General features: G+C 39.4%; 1 protein-coding gene across 2 annotated transcripts in view; it reads left to right on the forward strand.

Moving 5' to 3' along the window:
* Positions 1 to 5,384: 5,384 nt before the first annotated feature.
* LOC146454734 (cilia- and flagella-associated protein 337-like) overlaps positions 5,385 to 14,207 on the forward strand; it is a 40,823-nt gene continuing 32,000 nt past the window's right edge. Inside the window, exons 1-3 of one of the 2 annotated variants that reach the window (XM_085095014.1) lie at positions 5,385 to 5,554; positions 7,661 to 7,757; positions 9,732 to 9,947. In XM_085095014.1, coding sequence (XP_084951140.1) covers positions 5,475 to 5,554; positions 7,661 to 7,757; positions 9,732 to 9,947 — 393 coding nt within the window. In that variant the 5' untranslated portion in view covers positions 5,385 to 5,474. Of the gene's footprint in view, positions 5,555 to 7,660; positions 7,758 to 9,731; positions 9,948 to 10,656; positions 14,029 to 14,207 lie in introns of those variants that run through there. The other variant, XM_085095015.1, reaches the window with a different exon arrangement.

Genomic DNA, 14,207 nt, shown 5'->3' on the forward strand with positions numbered 1-14,207 from the left:
GAATCGTTGGGTGTGATCTAGAAAACGTGCCTGCTTTGGACAGCTTCACAAACCGAAAAGTGATTTTAACGCCTGTAATTAGCTTTATTATTGAAACAAGTTCTTATTTAATATTATAAATACCAGGTTCTAGATACACCATGTGGCAATGAAAAAAATTGGTTGAGTTCTGAAAGAGCAAATTTGGGGTTACATTTCACTCTATAGTTAGACTTAAGTACATCTTTTTCAAGCTCACAATGAAAAGGAATGACCGTGAACAATAATCTACCACCAAAAAAAGGACTTGGAGGCCTTAAAACAGCGAAAAGCCGTTTCGCGTTGTGATCTCTTCAATTTCCACACCGCTACCGAAATATGGCTCAAAAATTAAAACCTTACCTCGCGCTTCAAACGGACTTTATAAGACCAGGACAGTGGTGAAAACACGGTAAATGATGTTTTCCGATGTTGATTTGCTTTTTACAAATAGTTTGAGTGATGATTTGAACCAGAATTCTGTAACTTCTGTAATTTTCATCGCAAACGTTCCCGAATTTACTGTGAGTGATCGCTTTGAGCAAACACGGAGTGTCTTCAAATTTTACGTGCGTGTTTGCACGCACGCAAAAAAAAACTGAAAAGTTTTTGACTCTAATAGCAAATGCATTTGTTTATTTCAATAAAATGTTTTATTGGAAACACGAGAGGAGTCAAAAGGTTAACGGCAAAATTGGACGAGATCAGAAAATAAAACTCCAAGGGAAATAAACAACATGGACCGAAAACATGAGCTCAAAAGACTGTTCTGAAGTTAGCAGTATACAGCTTAAGCTTAATTTAAACAGCGTGTTAAAACTGCAAGAAAACAATATCGTTCAAAACAGCAAACTAGCAAAGTTTTGTCAACAAAATTGCATGAATATACTGTTGAAAGAACCTTTTACGGGGGATTAGCTGGGTTCACTTCAACAAAGATCCAACAGCTTTTTCAGTTGCTCTTCTTTATTACTCTGACAAGAGTTCAGCTTACTCTGCTCAACAATCACTTCTCTACTAAAACTAGATGGCACCCATTTTTATATTGACTCGACAACCATCTGCTTAACGCAAACTAAATCTTACGCAAGCCTTCTTTGATTGGCTGCAAGAAACTTATTTGCATCCGTGCCTTCGATCTATTAACCAAAGTCAAAGACATCTTTCTAGAGAAATATCACCATGAAACTTGAGTTGTCCAGTCAATACAAAACAGGGAGACCAATATAAAAATTACAAATTTCAAACTTATACAATAAGGTTTCACAAAGATAATCTGAAAAACAGTAAAAGTTGTTGTTTAAAAACTGTACAAGAAGTCGATTCGTTGAAGGTGTTAGCCTTCTTCATCGAAAGTGATTGGTTAAAAGTTTCCATAAATTAAACTGAGTACATGGTCAACAAAATCTAAAGCTCGAATTATACATTCAGTACGTGGCTAATAGCAGAATTACAACAATGGATATTTATCTTCACAATCACCTTAAGACCATAGTATTTACTTTCAAAAACACCCTAAAATAACAGATATTATTATTATTTAGATATATTCCTCTTTAAAATGAACACCAACTACCATGAATTCGGTAAAAGAACCTAAGAAAATATACCAAAATTGACTAAAAATAAGAACAGTAACAATTTCCTGGAATAAACCGTCGAAAGGTCAAGTTGAGGAAAAACGTATAAAAAGTAAGGTAAACAAGGTGTTATCTTTTGTAGAAAACTTAATTGAAAATATCTTTACGATCACAAGTGCTTCCGCGGAAACATACAGCTGTTCATACCGAATTCATGACAGGAGAATTTATACATTAATCACACATTAAGAACATCTAAGTCGAACTACAAGGTATTATTTCTAGAGAGCTGCATAACGAGTCAACTGGTCTTTTTCTGATATTCCCCAAACCAAAATATAATCTGTAATAAATCCAAACACCAAATAAAATTCCTTTAACTATTTTAACCCCAAATAATTGCGTTGTAAATATTTTTCATAATTGTCAATTTTTATCATCTAACAATACTCGCCTCTTCTGAGAATAACCAGTCCTTTTATTCCATTGCTGATTTTTCCGTTCGTTTTACAACGTTAAGTGAGCGAAACGTTTCACTTCAAGAGGAAAAATCCAACATTTCGTCGCGCCGGATCGGAGTAAAATGATTTTACTTCAAGATTCTAATGATGTGCCAGTCGATTTGTTTCTCTCGCCGCTAGTTGCCTTGCTCTTTCTCCTGCTATTGGTCACATAAATTGACTTTGCATCTTGTCGTCTTCAAAATTATTTTTTGTTTTTCTTTCCCAAATTAAACGCAGTTGGCGATGCAGCCTCCCGCCAAACAAACGCAGCCGGCAGCGCAGTTGGCCATGCATTTTCCCACCGAAAAAAAAAAAAAACTCGGGTTGCAGCACAGGGTTTGAGTGTCTCATTTCACATTGTACGTACGCTCATCTTTGTAAGCAATGTGAAATAAGAAACTCAAACACTGTGCTGCAACACGGGTTGTTTTCGGCGCCCTTTTCTGTTCTTTCTCTCTTTGTTCGTCACCCATGTTTCGCCTGTTTGCTAGCGCTCTCAGTTGCTCTCTTTCACGTCGAACTTCGCTTCTTCATCGCCTGTTTTCTCGATCTCTTTCTATCTCCCTTTCTTTGCTTTCCATGTTTGAGGACTTATTCATAAATTGACTTTGTGTTTTATTGTACACGTACGTCTTCAATTTTTTTTTTCTCAAATGCAGTTGGCGATGCAATTTCCTGCCAAACAAATGCGGCCGGCAGCGCAGTTGACCATTGCCTGATTTCATACCTTGGGGGTCTGGGTACAAGTCTGTGTATTATGGGATATGGGACTCAACACCTACATAGCCAGAAAGAGAACACCGAACTTTACAACATCCTCAAGTTTGGTGTTAATCAAGCTAATATAAGGCAAGATACAGCTATTCAAAAACTGCAAATTTTACTAAGAAATGTATAGAACGCCGCCCGGACGTGACGGACGATTTGTCCGGCGTTCCATACATTTCTTAGTAGTTTTTGAATGGCTGTATCTCGCCTAATATTCGCTTGATTAACACCAAACTTGAGGATGTTGTAAAGTTCGATGTGCTCTTTCTGGCTATGTGGGTGTTGAGTCCCATATCCCATAATACACAGACTGGTAACCAGACCCCCACGGTATGAAATCAGGCAATGCATTTTTCCGCCGAAAAAAACCTGGTTTGCAGCACACGGTTTGAGTGTCTCATTTCACATTGGCTTACATAGAGGAGCGTACATACGTACGGTCGGTCAGTTGGTCGGATGGAAGTGACGTCATAACCAAACCAAAATTTCTCGCACTGATGGGTTCACCAAAATCTCTTAGCTATGGGGCTCCGCGTGAGCACGCCTCCGCTATCAACAAACTATTCCTTGGCAAAACACTAAAAGAAACATCTATATCTTGTTCTAAATTATTCTCCCCTCCAATTTGTGTTTCACATACCCTAGCCTGAAATAAATGTAAAATAACATTTAATTTCTTATAACAAGGTAACTTGTGAACTGACTAGCACAGTCTGAGGTAGGATCTGGAATGAACAGGCCACAAGGACAAAGGAGAGAAAAGATTTGTCATGGAACTCTTCAACAACAAACAACTCACTTAAGAATACCGATAATAAACTGTTTAAATAGAAGAAAGATCATCGCAGTTACTACGCAACTTAAGCAGTTGCGAAAAGAAAGCCTGGAAAAAAATCAGGCCTTGAACGGCGACGATCTTTCTTCTATTTGACCTTTCATCGGCAGTTCAAATATATGTTTCATATATTTACATTTATAAATAAAATGTTTGCCAAGTTTCGGACAAATGCTTCCCCTTCAAATAAAAATATGCATAATAATTAGGCTGGTCAAGCCTTAATACACTTAAGGCGGGAAAGTAGACTAGTTTTTAATCGTTCACATTCTTGCGAGATGCGTTGTGGCGAGTCAGACTTGTTCTGTGCAAATTGATTCATTTTTTCTAGCGCCACACTTTGCATCGCCTTCAAGGTGAAGGTGCAATTTTAAATCGTTTGTGTAAAATGGCGGTGATTTCTGTGCTTTTTATCAATCGCAGCTATATCGAAGGGGTTAAGTTTCGGACATGTTTGGAACCCCTTGATCCAATCTTGGTCTAGCAGGTAAATGATTTTCCAGTCAGTGACATGAGCATATATCAACCTCACATGAAGCTTCCCTCCCAAGAGTCTCCTGAAGAGCGTCTGAACTGGTTATTGGAAGGTCATAGGTCCGACTCCTGTTGGAAGAACTCGGATTTCGGACTTCGAGGTGTTTGATATGGCTTCTAGATCTTAAATGATCAATAATTCTTTGAGAAATTCGAGGCTAAAGTTAGCAAAATTTTGTGGTAATTGGGATCGCATATTACGGCTGGAAATCGAGCCTACTTCCAAGCAATTCTCGTTTACGTATCGGATTAAAACCGACATTAATCGGAGTATCCGAAGGGTTGTAAGGGGGAAATTTTATACCCACCAAGATTTGGCAAGCTGTTTTGAAACGGTGGGTCTAAAACGCCGATCACAGGTCACAGGTCACAGGTACAATCCTAACCCTAACCCTAACATAACCCGAGGTTAGGGTTAGGGTTAGTTTTCAGGTTAGGGTTAGGGTTTTACCTGTTACCTGTGACCTGTGACCTGCGTTTTAGACCGACCGGTTTTGAAATACTACTGTATCAATCTTTCGGTGAGTAGGCTTGGATAATATTCCAGGCCCAGCACAGGCTGGCCAAGTTCAAGATAAGAGAACCGTTGTATTACAACGGTTTGAATTATAAGGATTTGTATGGGAATGCAGCAGATTTTTATAAAATGGTAGAAATTAGCATTTTTTTGTTAATGGAGTCAACTTACCTTGTTGTCTTCATTGCCGATTTGAAGCAATTTCGGCGAGTTAGCGTCGTCCGGGTTTCCCCTAAAGAGAAACGCAGTGGAAGCCTGGACGACGCTAACTCGCCGAAATCGCTTCGAATCGGCTTGAAAAGCTGATACTGGTGACAAAGAATAGTCAATACAAGAACCATGGTTAGTTGACTGTTTATAATTAATTCAAACCGTTGCAAAAAACGGTTAAGCTTGAGCCTGGGCTGCCTGTGGGCCCAGTTGTTGAAAAGTCTGACAACGCTAATCTAGGATTAAAAGTTAAAGGACGTTTTTATCTCGCTCGTTAAAAATGATTTTGAAATTTAATTTTAAGCTAATGGTAAAGAAACGTCTAAGTGACCCGTCTATTAAAGTCATAAGTAGAGCGGTCAAAATTCGTTCCCAGGTGCCCAGGGTCACTCGTCCTCGGCCACAGGAAAAGAAAGGACACTAGTGATTGCTATGGTTGCTGGTTGTTGATTGAACATGGCGGATAGAAATCTCCGATATTTGTTGACTTGTTGACTTGTATTCAAGTAATGTCTAAGTCTCCTAAAGGGGAGGACTCTTCCGTTGCATTAACGAATGCCGAGCATGCTCAAGAAGGAAGCAGCGAAAGGTATGGACATCGGGTTTTAGCGACACATTAAACAAACCTTTGATTCCACACACTCTTATTACGCTTTGACTCTGACTCTCCTAGACTTCAGTTGTACGTACGGCACATTTTATCCTTTCGAGGTCCAGTCTGTAAAAGCAACCTGGGATAAAACAAGAACAAAAAAAAAGTTAGAACTTTAGCCTCCAAGAACGCACGGGAGTCAGTTGATGAGAGCTTAAGCCGACATATACGAATCAAGATGCAGCTGATTTCTAAGCTTAGGCTTATAAGTCAGTTCGATTTGTGACTTTCGATCGTTCTTGGTTGACCTGTGCTTATTAAACGGAAGTTTATAATGTGAAAATGGCTCGTTTCTTAAAACAGCTATTTAAATTATATAGACCAAATAACTCCTTGCACTTGCACCGTTCACGTATGATTCAAGTACAGTCGAACCTGTATATAACGGCCCTGTATTAAGCGGCCAGCTTCTATTAAGCGGCCAGTTTTTAAAGTCCCGATTGTTTGGTCATACAAACGCTGTATTTGTTACCTGTATTAGGCGGCCACCTCTATTAAGCGGCCGCGGCCACCCTGTAGCGGTCCTATGTTTGTCTTTCTTTGTTATTTTTACCTGTATTAAGCGGCCACCCTTGAATGGAAACTAAGCCATATCTTATTTTATGCGGTATTTTATTGTGTTTAAAATGCGATCCAGCATCACTATAAAGAAATAACATGTACAAAGCTACTGTAAGCTGATACTTGGCCGTTTAATATAATTAACGCTTTCCATATGTCCGCAATGTGCTCAAGTACAGTACCATATCACGAACGCTAGATAAAAAGTTTGTTTTGAATAAGAAAGAAATTCCTCTTTAATTAACTTGTTCTTCAGCGATGTGACATTGAACATTGAGTGTAACAACTATGAAATGACGGAATGAGATATTTTGTTGTGAACTGTAAGTCATAGAAATAGAGCACTGTATACCGTAGGAGAGTAGAGGACAATTTATTGTATAGTACTTTTACACAATGTTACGAATATTATTTACCGTTAAGTTACAAGTTGGCACTGAACTTTGTTTAAAGTATTGATCACTTGAAAGAGTGTTGATTGCCCTATTGTTTCCTTGCATGAAATGTTTTTGTATGATACGCCATTAAAAGTGACATTAGACCACGCCCAGTGAGTATTTTTAGTGATGTATTAAGCGGCCAGTTACTCAAGTCCCGAGGGTGGCCATTATTAATACAGGTTCAACTGTATAATTAGTGTTAATAATTAGTCAATACTAGAGTACCACCTTGTACTTTAGAATTTTAAGCTTTCATCGTTTTAGACTTGCATGTAGTAAGTAGCTATATGATTTTAGCTGGTGTATATCCTATTTATTTTCTAATTCATTAGTTATCTTATTTAATTATTTAGACACGACCCCACAAGCGAAGCGTCGCTTTAATACTTATCATGTATAAATAAAGATTATTGATTGATTGATTGATTGATTGACTGCACCTCCACCTTTACATATATTTTATATACACCTGCAGCTTATACCCTTAGCTGATTAATTACATTAGACTTTTCATTACATTAGAAAATTTTCTTCTTTGTTGTAAAAGTGAATGAAGAAACCCTAATCCCAATTTAACTGCCAACTCTAAACCTGGTCTTAATCTTGGCCTAATTGCCAGTTGGTCTAATTTAGCAAACCAGCCATTAACCACCTAATGCCATGAGCTCGAGTCACCCATAGCACAGTGGTTAGAGCAACTAGACTAGTTCCTCTGTTCCATTATGTCACCATTCCATATTTTAGGATTTGGGGTGATTTCCCGCCGTTCTGTCTTTACGGATTTGGGTCAACTTTCCCCCATTCCGCTGTTCCATTATTTCACCATTCCATCTTTTAGGATTTGGGGTGATTTTCTGCTGTTCTGTCTTTAAGGGTTTGGGTCAATTTTCCCCCATTCCTCTGTTCCATTATTTCACTGTTCCATCTTTTAGGATTTTCTGCCATTCTGTCATTCTGCCGTTCCGGCTTTTAGGGTGGCCCTGTGTCACTGACTTAAATATACATAATTCTCATTAGTTCTTGTACATTCTGTCTACTGTAGGAGAGCTGATCCAAAGATGGCAAGCTTTAATGCTGGTCTCAAGCTGGTCAATAGACTTACAATGCATGACCTCAAGGCTGTTCAGGATGCTTTTATGGTGATTGCCTTTTGATTGTCCCATTATGAGTCACTGTATTTAGATTCTTTAATATATTATTTAATAATATTATTCCACGAGCCCATGTAGGATATGAGATTATAAATATTCAACAAGGCAAACAGCACTGAGAAAGGCTATAACCTAGCCTGCGTATCAGGTGCATGGAAAATATAGGGCATGCAAGCCATGCATACACGAGGGTAAAAGGAGCACCTGCCCGAGAGGCCTACCAAATTCTTAGCCTGCCCCTATCCAATTACTTAGCATCAAATTGCATGCGTGAAAGAAAATAGCATATGATAGCTAATGGGTAAGTCGTTTGTCAATTAATACTTCATTCTACCGGGCAACAATCTGTGTTTTTGCTTATTCTGCATGTTCCAAGCTTTACACATAGAGTTTATTAATCATTTCCATAGTATATTTGTTTGTGGAGAAAATAGATTTTGAAAGCTTTGTTTTGGAGCTGCAAAGCTCATTTCTAGTGTATGAGTATTTTTTAAATATGTGATCGTAAACACAAAAAAGTTTTGAATGTTAAGGTATTGTCAGAAACAGTTCCAAATGTTATTTTTCTTGTATTCTCCTTTTCTTAACATTTATATTGAGACCAGAATCACCTGCACTGTCAAATTGCATCCATGAAAGAAATTTGGATATGGTAGCAAAGTCACATGTCAAGTGCTTTTTCAAAGAATTGTATTATCGTGGGCAAGAATCAAATTTTTTTTCTTGTTCTACTTGTCTCTAGCATTACACAGACAGTTTAATCATTTCTATAGCCTACATTTTCCTGGAGAAAATAATGTTTGAAAGTTCTATTTTTGAGCTGCCGCGAAAGTTATTTCTACGGCACAGTTCTCACTAGCCCATAAACAATGAGCACAAGTTTTGAACGTTCAAATATTTTCAGGAACAGTCAAGTATTATTTTTCCTGTATCTTCCTTGTCTTAAACAAGAAGTTCCACTATAAAAGGGCAAGCCCCTCCTTCATTTCACACCTTTGCGGGCATGAGATGCAAATTTAGATGCTGTTCAGTCCTGGTAAGTTGTTGACTCAAAAAAAAAAATGGCTTAAAATATTTTAATATCACTATAGCAATATAAGATATCAAGTTCTAATATGTTTAACAAGGGTTATTCTGAAAACTAAGCTGATTTCATCGGTAAAAGCCGAAGAAAAAGACACATGTTGTTTGTCAGTTGTTTACGCTCTGATGGTTGATTGACAACTGAAGGTGAGAATGATGGTCAGGCCAGGCCCCTTTTATACCAGAACTTGCTGTTTAAGGCTAGAATTATTTCTGTGGACTTATTTACAGAGTTGGAAATTTTGTTTGTCAAATTACAGACACATAGTCCTGTTGAACTGAACTCTGACATCTGGTCTTGAATTATACTCGCAAGCAGTGCAATTATAACAAGAATTCTGGCAAAACCTTCACCTCCTTGTCTTCAGCCTATTTGCTGTGCCAGGAATGTGAATAACTGAAAAATTAACTGAGGCTTTCTTTTCCAATTTGTGTCAGCAAACGGTCTCGAATTTCCTTTGACTGACAGCTCTCTTGTCCAATCAAGGTGACCACTTATTCCCTCGGGAACCGTCTCAATCAATGGGAATTTCTGTTCTTAAAAAAAAATTTTGGTGGCCCTCTCAGGCAGGCGCTACTTTCACCCTCGCATGTTTCCCTTGCGCTCCATGCTTTTTTTTCCGCACACTATATATTTTTCATGCGTCTGCCACGCAGGCTAGCCATAACCAGAATAACTAATTAAAAATCAATGATCATTAACATCAATAACTAATCAGCTAATTAGACTAAGGGCTTTACTTATATGTTACACGTAATTACCAAATTTAAACATGATTACACAATAAGCTTTGACACCAACATAACTATACAACCATTAATGTCATCCCTAAGTTGTCTGACATAAAGGAATTTTATTAAATCATTTTTATATTTCAGATAAACCAATCTGGTCATGAGCGTGAGCTGAGTTTGGATGTTGATCAGTTCTGTGAGATCCTGTCCATTGTACTGAACAAAGGATCACGGGAGGAATATGAAGATCTGTTTAACAAGGTTGATGTTGGCAAAGAGGGTTATGTGGACTGGGACAAGTTCTGTTCTCATATGCTACTAGAATACTATGAGAAAGATGATCGAATGAAAACCACACAGGTAATACTGAATGTATCTTGATGAATCATAGTCATTTTCCAATGTAAATTGCATTAGACATCATGTTGTAGCTTTAATTTGGTTGTAAGACAATTACTTTTAATTATTTTTCTGACAACTTAAAAATCAAATTTATAGCTTTGGCAGCAAGGTCCTATATCCTGTAGCTTGACACCCACTGTTTGAAAAAAATCAATGACAGTGAATATCAATTGCCTATTGGATGTATGTAGTTAGATAAAAGCTTGATGGTCAGCAAAATTACAGTGGGGCTTTGTATCTAATGTGCTCTTTCGTGTGAAATGCTATGAGGCAATTCAATAGTTAGATAGTTTTTGACTGCATGCTAAATTAAAGCATTTTGCTTAACTACAACTGTAAAAGCTCCACATAAATCCAGCCTTTAGAAAACTTCCATTAAGATCCCCCTCTTGAATTCTGAATTTAAATCACCTTACTGTACGGAAATAATTAAGCTGAAAATACAGCTATATATAAGGGTATTGGGAAAACAGAAAACAATGGTTTCAGAAAATATCCATTCCTCCCCCATGAATTGCTTATTAAAAATTCCGAGTTGTAAAAGAAAAAAGAAAAAGAAAAAGAAAGTATGAAACTATGAAGTATGAAGTATGTGGATCCAAACTAAAAAACGGGGGGGGGGGGGGGGGGGTACTTGACCTGTGTTTGGGTATAGGGGTGCCGCTGGGGATTTAAAACCCTGACCCTGTTTAGGACAAAAATAACCTTAAATACCTACCTTGTATTAACGCCCTCTTTTTTAAGACCCTATTTAGGACAAAGGACAACATCTAGCTCTTGTTTTACACAAGACAGTGTTTATTGGCAATAGTATCCTATTCTCACTAGTCTCACCTGCACTCCTACGTTGAGTTATGGGCGAATCTGCCTCCCGATAGTACTAATACCGCGAGAAGAGAAGGCCCAAACGCAAAGACCCCGGACAGCCCATACTAAAGAAAAAACCCAACCAAAACGAACAAAGCCCCAAACTAAAAATTAAACAGATTGGACAGGAGAGGCGCGTTTAGGAGGATGACGACTGGATGGCGGAAAGGCCAGAACGAAATCTCTCAAATGATCGAAATCACAGTAAACTCTCGAGGACTCAACAGCTTCAGCGCATCAGCTGGAGCACCCGCACGTAAGACATCAGCTAGCTTCATGCAGTAGGATGCCGTTGAAGAACTATGCCAGCCAACATGAGACATAATATTGGCGAGAGGAGATCCGGAAAAAGCATGCGTCAAGGCGCTACCACTCCTAAAGCTATGCAGAGTCTTGCCCTCGTTGATACCAGCCTGCTTGAGATATAACTTAAGACGCGCTTCAGCCGCAGAGTACAATGGGGGTTTGTCTAAGATGTTTCCTTGTGGACTTGTGGGACGGAATAAAATAGCCATGATGTAACTCTATACCAATGTTCTGAGCTAAAAGAACATAATTCTCGATGGCCCTAACAGGACAAATTAAAGAGTTAGGATGCCGTCATAGCCCGAAAAGGTTAGAGGTACCGTCCCTTAAAGTTTTGCCCCAAACATGGTTGAATAAAAAGCCGTCATCACCCGGAAAACGGGCAATTTACGGTCTTAATCTGGCCCAAATCTTCGCCCCTATCACCACTGAAGAAAAGCTTTTTAAAGAAAGCTTCGTCTCTCGCGACAACAAAAATCTTGGACGGAGCAAGAGAAGGCAAAAGGATACGCCTCTCGAGGAAGGAGGAGAGCGAAGCCAACTTGTGGACAAAAAACAGGGTGGCTTGCTTGGGAGAGATCCTGGCTTTGAGCTGCTCCTCTGTGACAGACTTATTGGTACTGCTTAACTAGGGAGTCAGAAGCAGGGTTACCCATGAGCAATGGACGATTCCATTCACCTTGTCAACCGACCTTGTTGAAGATAGAACAGAGCTTACCTATATAAGAGTCCACAGTATTACAGGAAAGGCAAAAAGGACATGCGCAAGAGAACGACCCCCTAAGGCCCAAATGCAGACAGCGAGGCAGGTGAACTTGAGTCTTGCCATTTGAGTCTTTAAAAACCAAGAAATGGCAAAGGTTGGGGGCAAGGAGTTGTACTAATCAGGGATTTCTGACCGGGGAGAGCAAAAAGGAAATTTTTTAACTCTTTCCTGAGAGACTGCTTCTGCTTGGAGTATGCAGAGGACATAGCGGTGTTTTGCAAGGAAGAAATGCAACCATCGATGGCGACAAGATCGAAGGCGCCCGTAGCTGGGGTATTGCACATGCAACACTTCCGAACGTAACCGCAATTCTGACAAAAACGAAAAGTGTGATCGTTGGCGTATTGGTAAACAGGACAGCTAACAGCTGGCGTAAAAAACCGGGAGGCTTGCGGGATGCACTGAAAACCAAAAAGACGAAAGAGAATAAAAGTAAATGCAGAACAAACAAGTAACTATAAACAAGTTTATTAACATCAAGTGACAAACCCCAGAGGAGAGGTGCGAAAATACATCAAAATCAAAACAAAAAATCAAGGAGGCGAAAAACGAAAAACCCACAGATCCCACGGGAGAGGCCATTCCGATGAAAAACCAGAATGTGAAGGGGCTAAAACAATACCCAGTGAACCCTTAGGGGCTAAGAGAAAAGAATCAGACGCCTGAGATATAAAACAAGGCCACCAATACTGCTGAGGGTGGATATCAGGAACACAAAAGGTGAAATGCGGGACAGCCGACCCCCGAAGGAAGCAAAAAACCTGGGGAATAAGGTTGATAGGGGGAAAAACATAAGGATTAGGAAACATGTGGGGCCACAAGGTGGGGGATTGTGCAAAAATGTTAACCCCAGAAGAAAAGGGAGACGGGTAAGGTGAGAAAAAGGGTAAAGGGGGGGAAACCTGAACATTCGAGTGGAGGGCCATAAGGTCATCAGTATGGGGGCTAAAACGAGACTGGATACGACCCCAGGCACCCGCAGATAGCTTGGAATCTTGAAGTGAGAGAACACGAGACGGGGGATCGGCCGAATTGCAAACGGACTGAGATATAGGAGAGGTTGAGCTTGAAATTAAGATGCACTGACAAGCAAAAGAGCTTCTTAAAAGCATCACACAGCTTGAGGGACTTGGCACCCTGGCGGTTCCATGAACGAATAAGTGTTTGGCTATCCGTGAAGACATCGATGCGACAACCTTGGAGAGAGGAAGAAAAAGCCTCCAAGACGTTTACCAAAGCAAGAACTTCTTTGATGTTGATGGCCTTGCGCACGGTATTGGTTACCGCACGCGTAACATTTTGGGTGACATCAGAAAACTCTAAATTTTGGCGCTCACAAAAATCATAGGATCATAAAAACCGGCAAAGGTAAAGTAAAATGAATGTGCACTGTATAAATGTTCTTATTTTTTAATAGCTCCGAGAAAATTACAGATCCAAGATTGGAGAAAATCATGTTCGAAATTTTCCCTCTATCTAGTGAAAAACGCTCTCGCCTCAATCGACGAAATTGTCACGTTGAAAAAAAATTCGATAAAGATTGTAGTAAAACTACGATGCACATGGGTTGTGTTTACGTTTGTCATTCAGTCGTTTCCTGTTCCCTGAAGGGTTAAGGATAGAAGATCTCTGATATAATGTCACTCTAACTTAACTCTAAAAAACTCACTTTTTCAGTCAATTTTGTGCCTATCGTGCCCGTTCCTATCGTGCCCACAGTTATCGCGCTTTTCGTGCCCGTTTTGTTTGTACCTGCGTGCCCTTCATCAATTGCTATTTATAAATCACTCCATTGGAACTGATCATGCCCAATATCGTGCATGAACGATACTGTGAACGATGGGTAAGACATGATGAACTCGCGGAAATATTTTGTTCCATGTGCTAACTTGAAGTGCACTGTTGAGTTTTCAGGTTTTGTTCACCGTCGTCGTTTATTCAACGCACTCCCCCGAAAAGTTGCTTAAGCAAATGGGTTACTTATCATTTGTTTACCTCCTCAGTATGTGCGAAGAGCCACAATCTGGGCGTTACGCCAGGAGTAATTATAAATCGATTTTCCGAACGAATGATTGAAATTTGAGATGTACGCAGTCACAAGTAAGTCCGATCATAGCCCACTAGACTATGACTTAACTTAATGCCAGGGACGCACTGGGCGATTTTTGCTCACCGGAGCGATCAGTGTTAAAAATTGCCTAGTGTTTGTCTGGCACGTGTCTGTAACAAATAGCTAAACCTAAAAATCTCTTGTGTTGGACATTGCCTTTTTGTCTGTT

This window comes from Pavona decussata, unplaced genomic scaffold, assembly GCF_977016875.1.
Source record: "Pavona decussata unplaced genomic scaffold, jaPavDecu1.1 SCAFFOLD_300, whole genome shotgun sequence".
Taxonomy (NCBI): domain Eukaryota; kingdom Metazoa; phylum Cnidaria; class Anthozoa; order Scleractinia; family Agariciidae; genus Pavona; species Pavona decussata.